General features: G+C 38.6%; 1 protein-coding gene and 1 long non-coding RNA gene across 7 annotated transcripts in view; one reads left to right on the forward strand and one right to left on the reverse strand.

Moving 5' to 3' along the window:
- Positions 1-1,222: 1,222 nt before the first annotated feature.
- The window catches only part of SCAR (wiskott-Aldrich syndrome protein family member 3 SCAR), an 18,288-nt gene continuing 2,131 nt past the window's right edge, over positions 1,223-17,379 (reverse strand). The window contains exons 1-10 of one of the 5 annotated variants that reach the window (XR_892136.1): positions 15,199-15,326; positions 7,962-8,321; positions 7,728-7,881; positions 7,338-7,452; positions 7,165-7,197; positions 6,173-6,471; positions 5,355-6,085; positions 4,571-5,072; positions 1,614-1,868; positions 1,223-1,347 (exon numbers count right to left, since the gene is read on the reverse strand). Coding sequence is in view for 3 of the 5 variants with exons in the window: in XM_011304020.1 (XP_011302322.1) it covers positions 4,891-5,072; positions 5,355-6,085; positions 6,173-6,471; positions 7,165-7,197; positions 7,338-7,452; positions 7,728-7,881; positions 7,962-8,235 (1,788 nt within the window). In the remaining 2 variants the exon portion in view is untranslated. Of the gene's footprint in view, positions 1,348-1,613; positions 1,869-2,374; positions 2,506-3,952; positions 5,073-5,354; positions 6,086-6,172; positions 6,472-7,164; positions 7,198-7,337; positions 7,453-7,727; positions 7,882-7,961; positions 8,322-15,198; positions 15,327-17,379 lie in introns of those variants that run through there. The other 4 variants (XR_892137.1, XM_011304020.1, XM_011304021.1 and 1 more) reach the window with 4 other exon arrangements.
- LOC105266109 (uncharacterized) lies at positions 5,004-16,559 on the forward strand. Of its 2 annotated transcripts, none has more exons than XR_892134.1 (6): positions 5,004-5,088; positions 9,809-10,165; positions 10,553-10,613; positions 15,322-15,564; positions 15,686-15,761; positions 15,982-16,559. It is a non-coding gene; the product is annotated as an uncharacterized lncRNA (long non-coding RNA). The 2 variants fall into 2 exon arrangements; XR_892135.1 differs by lacking the exon at positions 5,004-5,088 and adding an exon at positions 9,244-9,421.

The raw sequence follows: 17,379 nt of genomic DNA on the forward strand, positions 1-17,379 counted from the left end.
TGATAGGTGCATGATGCAATGACAGAACGTCATTGACAAGACGTGGTAAATGATTAAATAATAAATTATTATCACTTGATACTCACTTTTGTGGCGGGAGAACATGCGCAGTTTCTTGAACAGTGGCATTATCAAATTACCACGACTCTCACGATTAATTAAACTCGGATAAATCTGTTGATGAATGAAAAATTAGAGTGGACTCGCGCCCTGAGGTACCGTCCGGATAAACGGCTCAACGAGAAGTGCTGAAGTCAGCCGTCTCGATCGGTTCAGCCTCTTTTTTTTTATTCTGTATCTGCAGTTTTACCAGTTTACGTTGACTGTTAAGTGAACTGGAGCTCCAGCCACGCACCGTTATCATGTGACGAGTCTTGTGTGGCCTTTGACGATCGTATCGATGTTTAATCCGAGATGTTGGGTAATGGGGGATATAAACTCACGATTACGCCAATTAAAATGCCTTAATATCGCTATTACACTACCGTTCAAATATCCATTAACTCAGTGGTTACCTATTGATAATAATTTATTATTTTCAAGGACCTGAAAAAGTTTGTCAATGATTTTTCCCCACATAAATAATTATTTCAATGCCTTAAGCTATTGAATACGAAACTTTATGAAATTCTATATTCTTTCATTATTTTATGATAAAAGTATTCAAAATATAAATTTATTATTAGAGGAATTAAACAACAATCCGGTGTAATTTTGGGAATAATCCGTTTTGTCGCGAAAACTAATACTCGCTTTAAATATTTTCAATAGTCCAGATTAATAATGACAATATAATCCGCTTATCCGAGACAATTGGAGAAGAATGAAATTTACTGATATGATATTTTCATCCATAAGTCGAGTATCCACCCTCACGCGAAGCTAATCGATGGGGAGGAGAGGTAATATAATTGAACGGTAAAACTCAATTGAGTTGGGGGGCTATGGGAGAATGGCCCCATCGGGTTGGTGAGTTGAAGCGTGTCCTCGCAGTCCAGGGACAATGCCTATGTACAGGTATATCTAGTGAGTTAAAGCCGCTGGAGAGGTTGGGTGTTGTGGAGAGATGGGTTGTGGGTGGTGCGGGGTGAAAGAGAAAAGTTTTTCTCTGATATCTCTGTCGTCGACCGAGAGTTTGTCGACGGGAGTTTGACGCTACCGGAATTTCAGGGACTAAACTTTATTCAAGAAGAAAGGGAACATGCCATTACGTGACTTCACTTGGTCGCTTTATTCCAAAAATACACAAGTGGGGAAGGGGGGAAACTTCTGCCGAATTTTATTCCATTTATTCCATCTTTTTCGATTTATTCTGATGGAATTATCCAAGTCCTACGTTTTTCAGTCCTGAGAAAAGAAATTTTATTCAATCTATAAAAATTCATCAAGAAAATCTTCTGTCAAAAAATTATCAACTCGTTCCAAAGCTGATGACAATTCATAATTGGATATAATAATAGAATTTCCTCACAAGGTTTCTCAAATCCAAAATATTCCAATCTATAACTCATGACTAGAAATTTTTCAAAGAAGTCGTTTCACAAAATCTCGTGACTGAAGTTTTTTTCTCTCAGTGCAATTTTATGAGTTTCTTCATACAAGTAAATACGCACTTATCATTTGGTATTGGATTGAGTTTTATCGATTGAATGGGTGTGAGCTCCTGGTGAAGAGTCGGTGATGTATCCCTCGGCGTTGGCACCCGTGGATTTCATTAAAACTCTCCTCAGCGAAGGGAAATTTGAATATTATCCAGAATGCTTGAGGGCAACGGCTGGGGATATCGAGAAATTCCACAGATGCGCACCCCTCACCAACCCCTCGGGTATTTTATACTTCCTGTCTTCAGCCCTTGAGCCATGCACTATCTGGGAAAGTAACCAAGATTTTGCACAAAATTACTCATTCCACTCTGGTAAAAGTTTCAAACACACCAGACAGCCCAGAGCATGTCAGCTCGGGATCCTCTCCATTTATGATGGATCTAGACTTACTAGAGTACACTAAATAAAATACTGAATATTACGCGGTCAATATTTGCCATATAAATATTTCATATTTCATACATTTTTCCTACCGTCTACAATCTAGACTCAATTCCATCGAGTTTTTTCATCCAGTGTGAAAAAAACTCAGGGCTTTCGAGACAATTCTACTTTTTCAATACGTTTTTTCCTCCATTCGTTCAGCCGACGCAAACTATCATTACATTTACTGCATAATCAAAGTGGAAGTGGAATAAAAAAGTAGAAAAAATGTAATGAAAATGGCCAATGATTCGATTTACTCCCTCCAGTTATATAATTATTTGTCGGTTTTTATGTTTAATGTTCAACAAGCGAATCTCAGATCAAGTGCTTTGGGAAAAATTATAATCCATTGAAATAACGCGCTTCAATTTCCTATGCAATCTGGTTAACAAAACAATTTTTTTTTTTCGCTATTTCCAAGCTATTGAACTTTGATGCTCGTCCTAGTTGCGATGATGCAGCATCAACCCGCGGCCTGTTGAGTAATTCACTGATAAAATATCAACGACAAAGTGTATGTGCAATCACTGATAAGCCAATGCATTTCCCAAGTGAATAAATCAATAAGTAAACTCGCAAAGTGGCAAGATAGTGCATAATGACGCTGATACATCACATGAATATTTGCACAAAACTTTACAGACATTCATAAATCAAATAACAAATTCAATTGCGTCATGTCAATAATTTTACTAGACACATCCCGGGGCTTATCAATTAATCATTAATTGCATTGATTAGTAATAATTAAGGCTATGAAATAAAAATTAGGCTGACAACAGAAGAAACAGTGAGTTTGAGATAATTTTAAAAGGCAGATATGAAAAGAAAATTTCCACTTGATTTCGTAAAAACTTGAAATGATATAGAACTTAAAAGAGCCACAACTTGCATTTGAGTTTTATTGCACTTGAGAGGGGTAAAGCCCAGTGTATACCCGGAGTTTATCCCTCGAAAATTCTGTTGCGGTTTTGTGAATACAGGGGAATTTAATAAACCAGTTGGTGTGTATCATTGAGAGGACTGGTAAACCCACATTCCCGCTGCTAACCAGTGGTGAATCGAGGGAATATGTGTGTGATAACACAGAACCGCTTTATCCGATTCCACAGGCTGGAAGGAGATATAAATTGCGGCTATATCCAGGCCCCGGGGATATCGTAAACGCCTGTGGCATACGATTTTGAATCGCACTATCTGCATTCGTTTCCTTATATTTTTTTCTTTTTATTTCATTTGGAAAATCTCGAGGGGACGGCTATTTCCCCGGATTGTATCTTTGCTGGAAAGGAAACATTTTCACTGCCTTTACAATTTCCATTTCCACTCATTACGTTTTTATTATCTCATTCTTTCTGGTGGATTTTTAATTAATAAAAATGCCACGTTTTCCATAATTTATGAAATTTTTTGATTTTATTTGGCTCTGTACAGTGTTCCTCTTCGTTTTTTTTTTACTACAAATTTCAGTATCCATTAATACAATTACATTAATTATTATTTGAAATTCAAAGCCCCCACCGATTTTCACTCGCTCTGATGGCCAATTAATTTTTTTTTATTTCACGTGGGCCAGTTAGTGTACACCAACTATCTCAATCGGAATATTAATTCTGTTAATTTACACATGCAGTATTCACCACCTCTGGTTAATTATTAATCATAGCCATTCTCTGTGGATAATGAACATAATTGCTTTAATACTTGGCTGAATTTACATAATTCTGGGTACATTCTCTCGGTGTTTTATCGTCTCGTCTCGTTACCACAATTATCAATGGAAATTGGGGACTTGATATTTGAATATTACGAGATAAATACTGTGTTGTAGTTGGCGGAAAGAACTTTAGATCCTAAAATCGTCTTAAAATCATTTTATCTTCTATTAGATGTTTTTCATATAATATGTATAAACATGTTACATTAGAGAATCATCGGTTTTATTGGTTTCCTAGGGCTTGCCCATACACTAACCCTTAGCTAATTATAATTAATAAATTTACACTCGTCGTTGATGAAGAAATATTTCCTCTCCCTAGCATTTTATACAGGGTTGGGTATTAGTGAGGATTAAAATTTATAATTAATCAATTTAATCGATTCACGTGCAGCTTTAGATTATATTAACAAGCATCAAATATTTACCAATTAAACATTTCTTGTAAAACAGCATCGAATTCACATTTAAATTGATCATATCCCACAGAACACATAAGTCTATGCGTTACCTTAACAATCAATATATGTTTACATATCTTTATAGATTTTTTTTTTGTTTGTCTCATTCAATCGATTATGATGAAAAATAAATCACAATTGTTATCTTTTTTTTTTCCGCACTCCAATGGAAGAAATTACGAAGATCTTTTTATTTTAAATTCACATGGACTTGCGAATTTATCAATTAATTCAGCTTATATGATACTGGAGTATTTTTATAATGATCGTATTTTCACTTCCTCATTTATCTGGATATTCGAGGAAGAGTCAAGTGAAATTTCTTTTTAAACTTTGTTAATATATTACGAGACAGCACTCACCTGTATTGAATAGATCTGCTATAATTCCTCCTCTCTTATTTAATAATAGTACTCGCGGAATGTACTTTGCGCTTTCAGAACAGTTATTGAGTTAAGGATACAATTATGTGCGCATTAAATTAAAGACACTCGACTGTTGAAAGTTTTTATCATAAATCTCCAAGACATGAAATTCACGGAAAGTGGTGAAGTTTCTTTGTGGAAAATTTTTGATAGAAACTCTCAACAGTGTCCATCAAATTCGTTCACTTCTGCTATTTCTAATCAAACATTGTTGTGACAGTTTACGAGACAGATGCGGTTGGCGGATACGACACGGGTCACGCTAAACTCGAGTCCTGCTCACCCCATCCCTCGCTGTCACATTCGCTCTCTGACGCTGAATCGCTGTCACTGAATTCAACAGCAACACGTCGTGCCAGTATCGACGCCACGTCATTCAGGGCATTCACACGTTCCACCTCTTTCTGCTCAATTTTCTCCACCTTTCGCAGTTTTATTCCTAAAAGGACAAAAAGGTTAGTATTTCTTTTTCTTGTCTGTGTGTGCATTTTTTTCGAGGCCAGTTTATCACCAATATCTCAAAAATTAAAGCAGACAACGACTTTTTGGTGAATACCTTTTTTATAGCTCTCATCTTTCTCTGTAAAAAATACTCATGCAAAAAATTATCTATGTTCCTTCAGTTCCGAGATATTGACCAAAAATTGGCTTCCAAAAAAATCCACTTATCAATCAAATGATAACAAATGTGTCAAAAAAAAAAAAGAAGAGAATAACTCACCATCTCTGATGGCCTTGAGGAGATCATTCCTTGGATCGACAATCGGAATATTAGCATTCGGTGGTTTCTTGATCTGTCCATCGATGATATTTTTAACAGGTCGTAATTTCGGTGGATTTGTGGCAATCATCTTGGCAATATCACCATTGGTCAGTGCAATTGGTTGAATCGGTCCGTTAACAACTGGAGGCGGTGGTGGTGGTGGTGGAGGTGGTGGAATGTTACAAGGTGGTGATATAGGCCTGATGGGTATTGGATCAGGTGTGGGTGGAGGTGGTGGTAAATCCTGTGGTGCTGGATCTGGTTCATCGACACCCATTGGTATTCCATGATTAGGTGGTGTTGGTGTTGAATGGTGACTCGGTAATGGACTGTTGGAACGGCTGCCATTTCTATTAAGCAAATGTCCTGGTATTGTACCATTCATTGGTGGTGGTGACATCACTTCACCAGGTGGTGGTGGAGGTGGTGGAAGTGTATCTCTTCCAGTGCTCATTGATCTACCACGTGTGGGTGTGTTGTTTGCCGATGCTATTGTTGGAGTTGAATTGCTTGAGGCATTGCTCGGTGGAGCTGGGGGTGGCTGGGACGGTCGTGATCTTCCACCTCTGCTTGGTGTACTTTGACCTGGTGATTGGTATGTCTCACTTCCTGGTTGACCTGACCCTGGGGCATAGTGAGAACTGTACAGGCTACTGTCATCGTAACCCTGGGCTGAATAATTTGTCGATCTGCAATTGTTAATCAATTGTTAATATAAATTTAGAGATAATTCTCCATAAATTCACGTAATTCTTCATTCAGGTGGAAATAATTACCTGTAATGATCACCAGCTGTTGGTGGACTGTACAAATTCTGTTCCTCCGCTGGATAACTCCTCCTCAACTCGATACTGTTGGGTCTAGGTGGTCTAGGATCTGTCATTACCATTCCCAATAATGATTCATCTGGAATATTATGGGGCGTTCGATACTGAACCCCTTGAGTTGGCATTATGTACTCGCCATGACCAACAGCCAATTGTCGCTGTCTCTCTCTCGTGTTGTGGGGTTGTCTTACACGTTTCTTGTGTCGACCACCTCCACCACCCCCTCCATCGTTCCGAGGCCTGTGAGGCTGCACCACGATAGACAATGATCATTAAACTTGTTGAATACTGGGTTTTGCGGGTGCATCGCAAGCCAGAGTTGATTAATTCAATTTTGAAAAACAAAAGGAATTCATTCAGTAGGCAATAGGTAAGGTCTCGAAGAATTCCTCGAAATCTACCAGATCTACTTCATTTTTCACTGAGACCTTTTCCGTAGATATCAATCTACTCTACAAAAATGATTTTACCATAGATTTTATTATCTCTCTTGGATTCAGAGATATTCCTCAAAGACTAGGGAACAACTCGATTCGTTACCTCTTACCTCTTTACTAATGAATTTGACACAATTTTTTAATGATCTTTGTGCTTAGGACAAATATAAATGCTCGATGATATGATTCGTGAATCGATGATCATTTTAAATTGATGACGATGATGTAGGGATAAAAATTCGTCTTCTATTCCTAGCAAAGAATAACTACTGGAGATTATTCAAGCGAGCATCTAATTCAATTCTAACAGCACAGATAGAAAATTTCAACTTCAATATTCGTTAATGATAGAAAAATCCACACAGAATGTGAGTCAATTGAATTATGCAGTGAGTGAACGGTGATTAAAACGTATAAATATCGATGATTGGATAAAAGTAACAGAGGGATATGAAAAAATCAATAATCACAAAGAATCTACAAAGATCCAAACCATCGACTTGCCTCTCTGAACGGTTCGGCATATTCAGACTCGGTCTATAACCAAGGGGACAATTTTCGACAGTTAGAATTATTCACGTGAGAATAATCTCATAAACAGAAGATGAAAAAAAAAGCCTCGTTCTTCCACACGTTACGGTGTGCATGAATAATTTATGGGTGGAAACAGCTCATACCTTTTTTCCTCTGTCATGGAGCTTTTTCTCTGTATCCTTGAGCATTTCTTGACTCCACAGGTCGAAGAAGTAATTTGGATCAGTGTAAAACTTCAAGCCGTCCTTTCCATCCTCCCTGGATTAGATGAATTGAAAAAGAAAAGAAAGAAACGAAATTAAATATTAGAAGAAATCATTCAAAAATACATATCTGGAAAACCATCGATTTCAGTCAAAAATAGGAAAAGAGATTTTTGATCGGAAATTTAATTAGCTACAAAAAATTCATTTGGCATTTCCCCCTCAAGTCAATAGGTCCCCAGATAAATCGATAATTGCTCAGTTAGAAAATGTGCACTCCATCGGCGTCGCTTTACAATCCTCAAACATTATAAAAACGTAAAAATCTACCTGTAGACATTGAGTTTATCAAGTGGTGGAGGTGTGTCGCACTGCTGATAAGTCTCAAGCATAGCAGTGGGCATAGTATCCCTGGAAACTACTTGCTGATCAAAAACGACTGAACTCTTGAATGCCTTCCTCATGTGAATATCCTGAAGTGAAACTGCAAGTGAAAAATATCAAAGAGTTAGACTGAAAGAATAAATAATTCCCACGAATGCTATTCTCGTTACACCAACCCACCTTCCTCGACATTACTGTCCAGCTGTGTAACTTTAACAGCCAGTCTGTCTATTCTCGCCTGTAATGAATTAGCACGATCACTTAGTGTGTGCGCCTCCCTCGCCAATTCACCAAATAAATCCTCAGCGTGTCGTGATAAACTCGACAGCTGCCTTATGGTATTAGCAAGTGTGCCATTTGTCGCAGCCTCTAGCTCTGATGGCAGTGGAAATGACTCTGGTATTGTACCACGTGCAACGTGCACTGGTTCAACCAGTCTCTTTGGTAGTGGCATCTTGGGGATGAGCTTTCAGCCGAGTGATGAAGAATCACTCGAGGCAGTACCACAAGATCCACTCACCGCTCGGAACCTATTGACAACTGCAAACATAAATTTATTTATTTTTATTGCCATCTCAAATATTATCCAGTATCGAATACCAATTATTTTCACTTATAATACGAGAGCTTCGAAATCATTGGACACTCCAGAAAAAAATTCTGGAACGAGTAGGATTCGGGGGATTATTTACTTCGTTTCAATTTCCCTCGATAGAACTGCACCAAAGACGAAATCTATATTCAAAAATTGAAAAAAAAATTTCAACTAAAAAAAGAGATTTGAAAAGATGAGAAAAGATATTTCACTCGATGTGTAACACAATGAAATTCAATCTTCAATTTCAATCAGCGATTAACACGATCCACCAGGTTTTTATTTTATTTTATTTTTTAAAAATATAAATAAGAGACAAAATATTCGAAAAATATTCAGTATAATATCGAATAGCCTCGTCGAACGGTGGAATTCTACTGGTTGAAATTCGGAAAAAATAATCACCAATAATAAATTCTCGTCAATAAATCATTGCAATAATAAAGAAAATTGCCGACTGAAGTCACAGGACTGTGCAACTGTGGAATCCGGAAGTGAAACTGATTAAAATGCGTCACACTGTTCGTTCCGCATCCGAGAATCCAAAGTAGCAATCTCTGAGGAATTATTCCAGGAAGACATTCGACTAGTTTTCTTTTTTTTATCGCGGAGAGACTTGAACTACCGTTTGCCCGTAAACTTCACAGACGATTGATCCGTCGACTATCTCCACCGACTGGCTCACAACTCCTGAGAGATCTCGCGTTGAGAAGATTAAACGAGCCCAGAGCTCCCCGATAAATTAAAATTTGTAATAATCTTATCGTTAAATATTCTCCCCTTAATTTTTGACTCGTCGACGGTGAGAATTTAGTACGACCAGTGGCTCTTCTCGATTCAATTCCCGGTGATTACTCCAGTTTCCATGTAATCCCATTGCCCCCAATTGGCTCCTCAGCTATGGATTATTGCGACAAGGCCGACCACCAGAGAATGGCGAAAAAAAATAGAGAAATTGAAATAACCCGTGGGAAAGATTTATGGAAAAAGAGAAATTAGTCAGGGTCATTCACTGAAACTCTGGTCATCGACTCACCCGTTAAAGGTATTACCCACCCATTACCCCTCGGTCTAATTAGCATTCTCAGTCAGGGTATACCCTGCCGAGATGTTTTATCATATTTTTTTTCTCTCGCTTGTAAGAAGGTAAACAGGCAACTTGCACCTGCACGAAGCGTGAAAGAGGGGTAATAGGTTACACCAGCCGATGGTTGGAAAAACGAAGGACTTTGCATTTTATTTTTCCATAATTACGATATTAAATTTACACCGAGAAAAACAATCTCTTAAATAAATTTAAAAAATCGTTATTCTGATTATAATTTTTTTTTAAACTAAAATTCAAGTTAACAATGAAATATCATCAGGTGAATGTAGATTTTTTTGTAAATCAAAGATATATTTTGCTCATGAAATATTTTTATTGTTTCAGGCTCGGATTATCTATCGATAGCTACCATCAGGACCTCGCACTTGCAGAGGGATGAGCCCAAGGATAACTAGGATGATCTCGTTACTACGGATCCTATAACTCACATCCAACGAGATGCTGATAATTTTTTTTTTATTCAGCCCGAGGAGTTTCGTAACTGTACTCGCGCACAGATTGAAGTGATAACTCAGTTGTCATGATTTATCAGGCACTCCCACGGTATTCTACCCCTGGATCGAAGTAAAAGGGAAGTGTGAGTCACTCTATCGACGTGAACAGGCGTTCAACAGGCGTTCATTGGAGAATTATCGCTCCTTGATTGGTGGGAAATGACTGATTCTCTCAGGCACTTTTCAGGTATATTGTTTTCGATGAATAATAATATTAAAGTGTGTTGGCCTGTGCGTTTAGACCGAGACCTCGACATCTTAGGGGTTATATATAATGCACTCTCCCACGCGTTTTATGCCGCGAGGCAAGCTATGAACCTTTATGAATCCTCGGTGAATCGAAACAATGAGAACACTTGAGGGGTTATCTGTTCCGCCCGATGCATGAAAGCCGTCTCGTAATTTCAAAAATCTACCACTCCTCTAGCTTCAACATCCCTCATCTCCTCATGTCCTCACCTTCTCATCTTCCCTGCCTCAGAGGTGTTATTCTCATAAATAAAAAATAAGTAGAATAAAGAAGATACTCGTAAAATTGTCTCTTCGATTATTACAATTTGATAATTTTTTACAGACCAAAAAAAGGGCAGACCACTCGAGATGAACGTCGAAGAGGATCCGCGGAGCTGGAGATGGTGAGTAAAAAATGTTTTATACTCGAGTAAAAACCTTTCCCGCTTGAAACTCATCACACACGAGACATTTCCACTTCTCTGAGAGATGAGTGCACTCGGGGGAATTATTTCCCAGCTAAATTCTGCCATATTTCGTTGTCCAATGTGGAGCCAGAAGCAACCGGGGAAAGTACGTGTGTATATTTCGTGTGTATATTTCGTGTTAACGCATGTCAGCACATGGGGGCCATATGGTACCAGAGCCGAGAATAAAAAGAGTCCAGTGGGTATTCGGTGTGTCCAGTGACCCGAACCCATCAAAAATTAAGAAAATCGCGTGCTCCAAATGTCAACTGGAGTTTTTAAAAAATTTGATACGTGGGAATAGATGAGGGACTCCATGGGATGTGAGTCAGCGGATAGTTTAAACTCCGGGTGAGGGCCCTCTCCTTCAATATTTCCCTCCGCATATCCCTCACTCTTCCAGTTTATCGTCCGGAAGTTGATCCGGGTATTTGAAGGCATGGAAACGGATGTAACCAGCATCGAGCTCGAAATCTGTACCAAAACATCAGATTGCCAGTGAATTATGAAGAAAAATATTGAAGATAATTTATTTAAACGAGACCTTGAGACAAGTTAAAATCGGGATGATCTTTATTTTATTTGGTGAGAGGTCACAGGAAGGGGTGACATCCGTCAGACGATAAAAAATAGATTGTCATCTATATCAGGCTCTAGACCATCGCAATCAATACTCCAATTTGAGAGGACGTAGTTGGAGACAAAAGGGACAGCTCTGGCTTGGGAATGCTCCAAAAGAAATAGGGAATAGCCTTTTATATCGGTTGAAATTCGGCGAGTATCACGTAGTAGTAGAGTGTTTGCAAAATATTGATCAAACCGACAAGCCTGGAGGGTTGGACGAGGCCGGTTGGCAGGCGCGTTGGAAAAATCACCCTCGTGGTCTCTGAGTCACCAGTTTCATATCACCATTCTTCTAAATGCAAACAAATTCAATCATGCGAGAGCCGCAAGCGAGAATTTCTCGATTTTTTCATGCTATTCTCTGGCCGGATCCAATAGAATAAAAAAGTTGAAATAAAAAGTCAATTTGCCCTAGAACAAATAAAAAGTTGGACGAAATTGAAGGGATCAAATAGGGGCGCAAATAAAATCATTTCAATTGTGTCAATTGAAGAAAAAAAAGGCGCAAAAGAATCGACCGATTTCAATTGCCGATAACTCGAAATTGGCTGAGGGGAATTTCAATTTTGTTTCTTCGTTTTGGAGGCATTTCATCGGGGTTTAAAATGAGACCAGAGTTTTCAAACTCCCATCGCTGAGTCGGAAGATATGGGGCTTTGGAGGCTCCACGGTAATTTCAGCTGATTGTAGTTTGCAACCCGGTTATCTGGGTTGGATAACAGGATCGATTCGAGTGGATGCTGACTAGAGATAATGAAAAACTTAGGAAAAAGTGAGTGCTCAGCCCATAGCCTCTTGATTAACAGTGCAAAACCCCGACTAGTTGATCAAGTCAATACTATCAAGTTCAATCCTACTCCGAGGACTTGTTTTTTTTTTGCCATTTCCGGTTTCTGTGTCACGCGAATGCGACTGGTGCATGCGAGAGTTCAATAAGAGATCGTTAAGAAAGATAGGTGAAAGATAGGCGAAAGGAAATTGAGAGGAAATTGAGAGGAAATTGAGAAGAAATTGAGAAGAATCATCTGTCACAATCATCCTTCCTCGCTATAATTCAACGGTGCATCAATTTTTATTTTTCAATTCGTTGATATTTTATAGTTAAACTCGGAAACCCGTCAGTGACACTTGTCTCTCACTCTGACACGTCAGAATCCCTCGGATATCGAGTAACATTCGTCATGCTGTTATGAAGAGACGTCGACCTCGGTGTTGCTATAAAAAATGAGAGGTGTATCAGGCGAACATTGTCGTGGAAACTAGTCTGCAAGAGAATAAATACAGCCCGTCCTCATTTCACTGCGCTATAAAAAAAAAATTCCACTCTCGAGTGGATGCAGGTGGAGATGAATATTTTTACACCGAGGGAAATTGTTGAGAAAAATTTCACACGAGTTTTCGTGATATATCTCAGAATCCAAGAGAGTTACCAAAATACTCGTGATAACCATTTTTTAAATGCTGAATTGGCTCCACAAAAAGAGTTCAGGCGAAAATATTGATATCTCTATTAATTCTCGAGATATTCATTGAGAATTTATGGTGAGTGGAATATCAGAGGCCCGGAGGGTCTTGAAATAAAAAAGAATTGAGATCCGTGTGTTTATCAGCATCTGGATTATCCTGTCGATTGTGAGACGTTAATGCAAAGAATAAACACGGGATTTGCCCGTTGTATTTGCATAATTGGGTCTGAGCTGGTGATAAATATTCGAGGGCTTCATCTCCGTGTGGCATTCAAGTGCTTCCCAGTGACATTTTCAAGCAAAACGTATCCCAGGCGTGCATTGAATTTCCCTGAGACGGTGAAAACAAAGTAGGCGATTTTATTTTTCTCCGGTTACTATTGTACACTCGAGAAATATGAAACGTCGACACGTAAGTTATTCACGGTTAAACGATACCGCCGGGAGGCAAAACCTTTTCAGCGAGTGTCTGATGAAAATAGTCTGTAAAAATATCTCTAAATGTCATCTCATCTCAACAATAACAATCTCCATACCTCACGTTAACTAAGAGATGAAGGAACGTACCAAGGAGTTAGATATCAACGTTTTCATTCAGTCTCTCGGTATTTTACCGTGAAAATTCAACGGAGAATCAGTTACAACTGGAATTGCCATTACCCAGTACCTTCACTGATCAGTAAACTCGATATTGTGTGTCAGGGGTCTATTTTTTCAACTGAAAAGGATAAAAACAATTACGTCCATTCAAAAGGAAACAGAGAGAAAAAAAAAAGTGGTTTTCACTAGTAGAAATTTACAAACAGTCATTGGACTATCCAAAATTGTTTTTAATCACGAGCTCCAGGACATTTTTGGATTATAAATATTTATAAAAGTATGGTGGAGTTGCAATTAGTGAATTGACAGATTTTATAACTTAGAGTCTTGTAATCTATTGCAGAGTCCACGTCATGTTGAACGCATGCAAACAAACTGTATCATAATGCGATATTAATGAACAAGTCTGTTATCAGACCCTCAAGGTCGTTGAATGAATGAGCAAGCTGTGGAGTCGAAGAATTTTTCTCCGTCCATTCGTTCCAGTGACCCAAAAACTCACTCACCGCAGATAAAACCCGAAATTGTGACGAGATCTTGCTGTAACGATCGAGGTGTGATATTTAGCGTGCGGTTTTTTTTTTTCAAGTGGAAATAAAACCGTGGATGATGATAATCCGAGATTGCCCCGAGGCTTCTCTGAAGAGTGAGGGCAGGAAAATGATACTCAGGGCGAAATTCGAGACCTGTAAATTGTCCGGGTGCAATGGGGTGCAATGGGGTGCACTAGGGTAATGAAGTACAGTTGACCGGCAGCTCCCCTACGTCGAATTATTATTTTATTTTCACGATGAGAAATAAAATGCCTCTGAAACGGAAAAAAAAAATTTTAACGTCACGTCATGACGAGGAATAAACGAACAATTGTCGTGATTTAACACTGGGGCGGTGATAATTCGCGGGAGCTTCAAGTACCTGCGGGTAATAATAAATTCACGTTTATCCGTGTGTCATGCGTGACAGACATCGCAATAAAATTCAACGAGGGAATGAGAAGTCCCGTGTTTACAAGATTTATATCATCCCTATTACGCAATCGAGAATGATGCGGATTGAATCAATACAGTAGTAATGTCGGCGATTTAAATGACAACGGAATTATTTCATATGAGATTTAACGCCCGGTGAGAAGACATTTTATTCTCGAATCGATCATTTTTTGAATGCAATATTTTTATTAGACGAAATTGATAGGTCTAGGATAAAAATTCTTGTCCAATCAACTCCAGATAATTAATTGACTCTCTTGAGTGGCAGTGGCGTCTAACCCACTCGGAGAATTCTCAAAAAAAACTGGAGGAAAAATAACCCCCCAGGGTGGCACATGTGTTGGGCCTTCCAGAAGGGAATTGCGCCATCAGATAGAAATTGGAGGACGAAGTTTCAACACAATTTCCCCCAGCCACTCCTTCTGTCCTTTCTACCCTTTCTACTTATTCTACCCCTGTCATCCATTCCATCCTTTCCACCCCTTCCACTCCATCCACCCCCAAACCCTCTGATCTGAAAATTAGGGGTAAATCCGCCGGTTTACCTTTGAAAATGATGAAAAATTTTTTTTTTATAGCGGAAAAAAGGGGATTTTGAGGGGAAAAAATAACCGGGCGGTATCCGCCCCTAGCAGCACGCCACACCTATTGCAAGCCACCCCCTGACCCCCCGGAGATGATGGGGGTGTGAGAGTCACTCCGACGTCTGTTTCGATGGAAAAATCACGGGATTTTTTTTCCAATGGGACATCAAGTTATCGATAGTATTAATGACTTGTGGATGACGCAGATGACGATGACATATCATCCGGAGTGATTTTTTTTTCCCCCTCTGTAACTCACCATATCCGCCGACGCACCCCCGGTCGCGTGTTCGGGCATCGCCCTCAGGGTTTTCACTGATTACTCAGGAATTATCCACGACCAAGTATTCACTTTTTTCACTTGTCACTTGTTTTATTTTAGGTTCGCAAGGAGTTATTCACATGACACAGCGGTGGAGGATGGTCACAACACTTCAGTGTTGGTTATAATATCCAGGAACAACAGAAAATGGCGTTTATCGAGTGACTTCGTCTTCAATAACTGGCATCGGGCGAGTGACGACTTCGGGAAAGTTTAGGCATTGCCACCGCCGTCTGGAGGACATTACTTCATCGATAATATTCCTAGATCTTCGCGTATGGGGAAATTCCCTAGATTCTCCAGGTAAAAGGGCGCCAAGTATTTGAAATATTTTCTATTTTTTAGAGAGTTGAATTATTCTTTAAAAAATTTCCTAAGAACATTTTTATCTCAATTATCACAATAATTTTTTTCGATAATTTAGCCGACGAGGGAGAACAGGAATAGGAGCTCAGGCCATTAGAGGACATTGAAGATATTCGAGTCAAGGATTTATTGCTGTAAGTAAAAAAATTCATTTATTCCGTTTTTTATATGGATTTGTTCATATATCAAATTTCCCAATAGTGAAAATTCCTGAGAAAAGTTAATTTTACCCCCTCGCCCCTTTTATATTATTATTATTATACCCTTTTATATTATATTATTATCATGAGCCTTGTAGCAGGTGTTAATTTTATCCAATTTTTATTAATGAAATTTTTAAACAATATTTTTTAGATATGGAAGCTGAACGCATGGAGTCCACTGAATTTTTTGGCGGCGATTATCCTACGTCCCATTCAAAGAGGATGGTCTCCGTTCTGGAGACTCAGGGCTAAAGGCGAAGAGGATTGACTACAGTAGAGGCTCAGTTCAGGGGGTTGGAGTGACGTTGGAGGGAGGGCGCCATACGCAATGGGGGTGTCTGCCCGTCAGCTGACTCGGTAACTGCCTCAGTAACAGTCCCGCTATCAGAGGGACCAGTTGACAGGATGAATGTTATTTTCTGCGTTACGAAATTGATATTCACTGAAATTAAAAAATTTTATGGAGTCACTTAAATATTTTGCCCTCATGTGATCCTTAATCAAGTCCAATTAACCTTTAACCAAATCCAATTAACCCTTAACCAAGTCCAATTAACCCTTAATCAAATCCACTTAACCCTTAACCGGGTCCAATTAACCCTTAACCAAATCCAATTAACCCTTAACCAAATCCACTTAAGCCTAACCATGTCAAATTAACCCTTAACCAAAATTTTTAAAAAAATATCGACAATTTTTTTTTAAAACTTTTGGTTAAGGGTTAATTAATTAACCCTTAACCAAAATTTTTAAAAAAATATCGACAATTTTTTTTTTAAACTTTTGGTTAAGGGTTAATTAATTAACCCTTAACCAAAATTTTTAAAAAAATATCGACAATTTTTTTTAAAACTTTTGGTTAAGGGTTAATTGGACATGGTTAGGCTTAAGTGGATTTGGTTAAGGGTTAATTAATTAACCCTTAACCAAAATTTTTAAAAAAATATCGTCAATTTTTTTTAAAACTTTTGGTTAAGGGTTAATTGGACATGGTTAGGCTTAAATGGATTTGGTTAAGGGTTAATTGGACTTCATTAAGGGTTAATCGGATTTGGTTAAAGGTTAATTCGACCTGGTTAAGGCTTAAGTGGATTTGGTTAAGGGTCACATGGGGGCAAAAAATTTAAGGGACTCCATAAAATTGTAAAATTTCAGTGAATACCAATTTCGTAACGCAGAAAATAACATTCATCCTGTCGACTGGTCCCTTTGACAGCGGGACTGCTAAGGGAGTACCGAGTCGGCTGAGGGGCAGTCAACCCCATTGGTGCCCTCCCTCTCTTGGGGTGCAGTACTACGATGCCGCCAAATCAAATTAAAATTGACACTTAAAAATTTTTTTGAAAAATTCATTAATTTCGCAATAATGTAAATTCCAGGAAAAAGTGGTGAGTTCTGAGTAGCCCACTTACCGCAGGTACTTAATAAAGACGAATTAACCTCAATGGAGTGTCTTTTATTTTTTTGCCCCTATGTAATCCTTAACCAAGTCCAATTAACCCCTAAACAAAAAATATCGTGAGAACAGGAGATCGAAGGAGGTATTCAC

This window comes from Fopius arisanus, unplaced genomic scaffold (assembly GCF_000806365.1).
Source record: "Fopius arisanus strain USDA-PBARC FA_bdor unplaced genomic scaffold, ASM80636v1 scaffold00036, whole genome shotgun sequence".
In the NCBI taxonomy this organism is placed as follows: Eukaryota; Metazoa; Arthropoda; class Insecta; order Hymenoptera; family Braconidae; genus Fopius; species Fopius arisanus.